General features: G+C 39.1%; 1 protein-coding gene across 1 annotated transcript; it reads left to right on the top strand.

Moving 5' to 3' along the window:
* The first annotated feature begins 258 nt into the window (after nt 1-258).
* Nucleotides 259-3,573, top strand: LOC144542883 (uncharacterized). The gene is made up of 4 exons (XM_078290290.1): nt 259-949; nt 1,644-1,698; nt 1,812-1,923; nt 2,025-3,573. Exons 1-4 carry the CDS (start codon nt 653-655, stop codon nt 2,041-2,043), a joined length of 483 nt encoding a protein of 160 aa, XP_078146416.1. The 5' UTR covers nt 259-652; the 3' UTR covers nt 2,044-3,573.
* The last annotated feature ends 946 nt before the right edge of the window (nt 3,574-4,519 follow it).

Raw genomic sequence — 4,519 nt, 5'->3', positions numbered from 1 at the left:
TCTAGACAAAAATGCCACAAAACATTTACATCATATATACAGGATATGGTACAATCACTTTATTTCCATATATATGTAGTCAAAGTACAACTACATGTTTGATTTAACATTTGATCCACCAAAGAAAAACTACTAAATTGATTCTTCTGCGACTTGCTCAGCCTGTTTGTACTGTCCAGCTGGTTCTGCAGGAGAAGGAAAGAGGGAGGAGGCAGAGCAGAGAGCAGGTGCTGCTGGTAAATCTTTTCTTATGGGCAGTTCATCCAGGCAGAGAGGAATTATGTGTTACCATTTTCTGTTTTTTAACCATTTGGACACTCGTGGATTAATTTCACCATAAACCTGGAGGCAAACCAGTAAGAGGAGCACAACATAAGCAAGAAGGAATTTAAGTGGACAAAAGGTTACAGAGACGGGTAAGAGGAAATGAACAAAAGATAGAGAGCAGGAAACTGAAACTCATCGTGTTGCCTTGGCCATAAAGCTGCGCACTAAAGTAATGCTACAGTATTAGATAAGTCAAAAGAGTTCAGTTATCATTGTCAGTGACTGAAGAGTGAAGAGTTGAAGAGTGAAGAGTAAGGAAGAGCCATCTTCCAGACTGTTTTTCACCTCTCCGTCTGTCTTCCTATATCTCATACAAACAGCACCAATGAGAAGTGACTGTGTAGTCAGCGTCCTGTCCTTCCTGTTGTCGATGGCAACGGTTATGGTTGTCTTCGGCCAGCATCAACAGTGGATCTTGATGACTGGGCAGTCCGTAGAGCTGGACATGCAGATCGAGAAGGTCAATGCTGCACTGGAGGACAGACGCTTCCTGAAAGACTTGGTGCAAAAGCAGCTGGAGGAGCGGAAGAAGATGGTGGTGGACCTGGAGACCGAGATGGCCAACCTGGCTCAAGATGAGCAGAAGAAGAAAGCTGATAACGAAGCCTGCCAAGCAGAAAAGGTGACATTATGATGTTATGCTATCGATATTGGCCTTTTCTGCTCTTCAAAAATCAAATCTAGAGTTGCCAGAAAGCAGTGCCTTTACCTTGTTCTACTTGTTTCTTCCACATTACATTCAATTTTTCTGTAACATACAGAATGCCTGGGGGGCGAGAGCATGGAGGAGGGCCAAAATCATAAAGTGAACAGTGAGCCCCAGGCATTTCTTTACAGTAGCACTGAATATAGCACCAGCACAGTAAAATTCCTGAAGACAAGGCAGACAAACGGATCTTCACTGATTGATTCAACCTTTAATTGTTTCATGGGATGGTGCAAGTTTTATTACATCTACTGTGACAGTGGAGAGATTCACTGAACCATCTGCCAAGCTTGGCCTTTATGAAGCACTTTAGAATATTTGTGCTGACCTTTAAACTGCTTTGTCGTCTCAATGATTAGGAATAAGAAGCTCATAAAGATTTGGTCAGTGATAAATCAGCCCACCAATCCTGCTATCTTGTCTTAGACTGTATGAGGTGAAGTAGGCCTCTACACTAAATTATAGTAAGACTGAAATATTTGTACCTGAAATACACTACTATGCAATAAAACTAAATCCAGCTATAGTATCAGGCTATTCAGTGTATACAACCACAGGCCTTTAACATAATATATTTCTTTTTGTCTGATCTTCTCCCTCGCTTTGTCAGAAAACAAAGGATGAAGAGCTGGCAGGCAAGCAGAAGGAAAAGGCGGACACTGAAGGTATCGCTTCATAGATGAGTTATGCTCAGCTAACAGTGCCATCATGTGGTGAAATGCAAGAATTAGTGAATTAGGTTTGAATCTCTCTCTCTCTCTGTCTCTCTCTCACATAGCTGCATTAAAGACAGAGACTGACGCTTGGAATGAGACGATTGGTGCTCTAACAAAGCAGATTGAGCAGCACAGTAAAGTATGTGAATTTGTGAAGGACGACCCGATGGCACGGTAAGTCAGAACACACAAAACATTTTAGCACAAAAATTATACATTTGCAGAAATGTCAGATTAGGGTTTACATCATAATGAAACATGATTGTGTCTTTTAGGAAATTGTGTGACAAATAAGGAGCGCCAGCTGCTGAAGACCAAAACCACTCTGAGTGACCAAATGACACACTCCGCTGCTCCAAACCCACAATATCCAACATATTGTTACATGGTAGATTATGTTAAGTGCTACCTCAGTGGTTATTGTTCAGGATTGTAGATTTTTCACGTTCTTATTGTTATTGTTGTTACTGTTATTGCAATAGGTAGTGTTATTGATATTTGTGTTAGTGTTGGTATTGGTATTCCTCTTTCTATCATTATTATTATTATTATTATTATTATTATTATTATTATCATTATTATTATTGTTGTTGTTGTTGTTGTTGTTGTTGTTGTTGTTATCATTCTTTTGAATTGGGGGAGTTGTTATGCATTTTTACCTTCTTGTCCCTGTTCTCGGTTAAATATGAAAACAAATCAAAAGCATTTTATCGTTTTTACTGGGTGTGTAGTAGTACTGGTGTCTGGTGAATGCTTTCATTGAGAACTATGAAGTTGCTTTTTAAATGTAAGGTTAAAAAAACAGAAACAATATAGAAACATTTCACCTTGAGTCATACATACATATCTGCTAATTTCACAATTCTGCTGTTTGATGGACAGTTGTAATTGCTGCAAAACCTGATAAGACTCAGTTACCCTGAACAGTTTCTCCTCCTTTCTCCCTGTGATGTTCTCACCAGATTCTTCCATCAACTTGTTAATCATCGTTGGGCTGTTGGAATGTGTCATACGTGTTTTGCCACCAGTTCACTTTCTTGTCAGACGACATGCAAATGTTCTCATTACGCAGCGCCAAAGCTGTTAGGATGGCAATGACACGAATGAAAAATCCATCTTGTTTGTATTTCATGATTAGTAAAGGCATTTCTGCCAGTGAGAATAGTAGTGTTTCTTTGAGGCCTTATGAACTGGATGCACTGCACTATCTATCTATCTATCTATCTATCTATCTATTGAGATTGAATTAGACTAAGATGAAACTTAAAAGTGTACTGTGGGGAAATTGGGCCATTGCAGCACCGAGTAGTAATAGTATACATCAAAAAGAGTAGTGTATGGCTTCAGAGTCTGCTGTGTGCGCAGGCTTGTCGGCCAAACTAGTCAAATTCTTTTACTTCTTTTTCTTAATATTTTACTATACATGTCACTGCTTGAAAAGAGGACTGTCAATGAAAAAATAATGTTAGCCCAGTCAGCTTGAAACAGTATTACAAAATCTCTAACTTCAAACCAGTCACACTGTTTAAGCGAGTTCTTCATGCCATTCAGGAACAGGAATCCAGTTTTTGCCAGTGGGGATGTGGGGGTGTCGCTGCACGAGATGGAAAACCTGCAGACCAGGTTTTTCCTTCATCACCATCTGACAAGAGACAGAAACTATTTTGTCTTCCTCTTGATGAATTGCATGTTGGGCAACATGGATTGTTATACTGACTGTATTTAACACAGAAAGAAAAGTTTTAAAAGAATTTTATAAACATGCATGTCAGTGTGAATAGAGAGACTCTAAATACACTGATGGGATGGTTGTTGTTGGCCTGATCTTGCATCATGTTTCCACTGACATTTATGTCTTGTTTCCAGACACTTTATTCAGCTTGGAGTTATCACACTATAATTTTGTATGTTTTGCATGCTATTTGTTTTTATTACTGATTCATTTGTTTTTTAGAGATACAATTCCTAAGTAGGTAGAAAAAGTATAATTATATAATAATATATATTATTACTGTAAAAGATTGAGGTTCTACTCTTATGGAGGAAAGGAGTCTGGCTCAAGGAATTAGACTATCACAGGTGGTGTGTCCATTAAAACACAGGAGCAATGAGTCCGTTTATCCATTTAATGTAGATTGAGTCCATACAATGTTGATATAGGATAATGCTTGCAGTAGTTGAATGAATTGTTGGTTTCTATAATAACAAACCAGAAACACCACACATTATAAAGTGCACATTAATATATATAAATAACATAGCCTACTACAAAGCATAATAAGCTAGACACTTGACTTACGTTACCAATATATAATACAAAAATACGTGTAATGTGTTACACTGGGTTTAGCGGCGCCGATTGGCAACAACTTAGAACAATTTAATCATCATACAAATAAGCTTAACTTACATTAATCACAGACACAACAATTATCCACAGCGATCTGATCCCCAGTCACCATTCACCTCGACAAACTTCCAAACACTCGCAGGTCACGTGTATGGACCTGATTAATCAAGGCCCAGCGCGCACCACAACGCGCGTGACCGTCAGGGCTGGCGCGCTGCGGCCCAGTGGAAGGGTGCGCTGAAGTCCCGGGATTTTCCACAATTATATATAATATTTTCATACAGTCAATCAAACTCTTCAGTGTCACTTCCCTGTCAGCAAGGTCCCTTCCACACAGACCTGCCACAGATCGGTCATTACATTATAAACAACTAGATGGACAGCAACACTGTTGGTCGTGGAAGATGCAGTTCTGTATGT

The sequence above is a fragment of the Centroberyx gerrardi genome, chromosome 19 (genome assembly GCF_048128805.1).
Source record: "Centroberyx gerrardi isolate f3 chromosome 19, fCenGer3.hap1.cur.20231027, whole genome shotgun sequence".
Taxonomy (NCBI): Eukaryota; Metazoa; Chordata; class Actinopteri; order Beryciformes; family Berycidae; genus Centroberyx; species Centroberyx gerrardi.
The sequence above is the reverse complement of the archived record's forward strand: the minus strand, read 5'-3'. Positions and strand labels throughout refer to the sequence as shown.

Coding starts and splice junctions, on each gene's coding strand:
- LOC144542883 (XM_078290290.1), top strand. CDS start 653: ATGAGAAGTGACTGTGTAGTCAGCGTCCTGTCCTTCCTGTTGTCGATG. Junction 950..1,643: donor AAGCCTGCCAAGCAGAAAAG/GTGACATTATGA, acceptor TCGCTTTGTCAG/AAAACAAAGGATGAAGAGCT. Junction 1,699..1,811: donor GGAAAAGGCGGACACTGAAG/GTATCGCTTCAT, acceptor TCTCTCACATAG/CTGCATTAAAGACAGAGACT.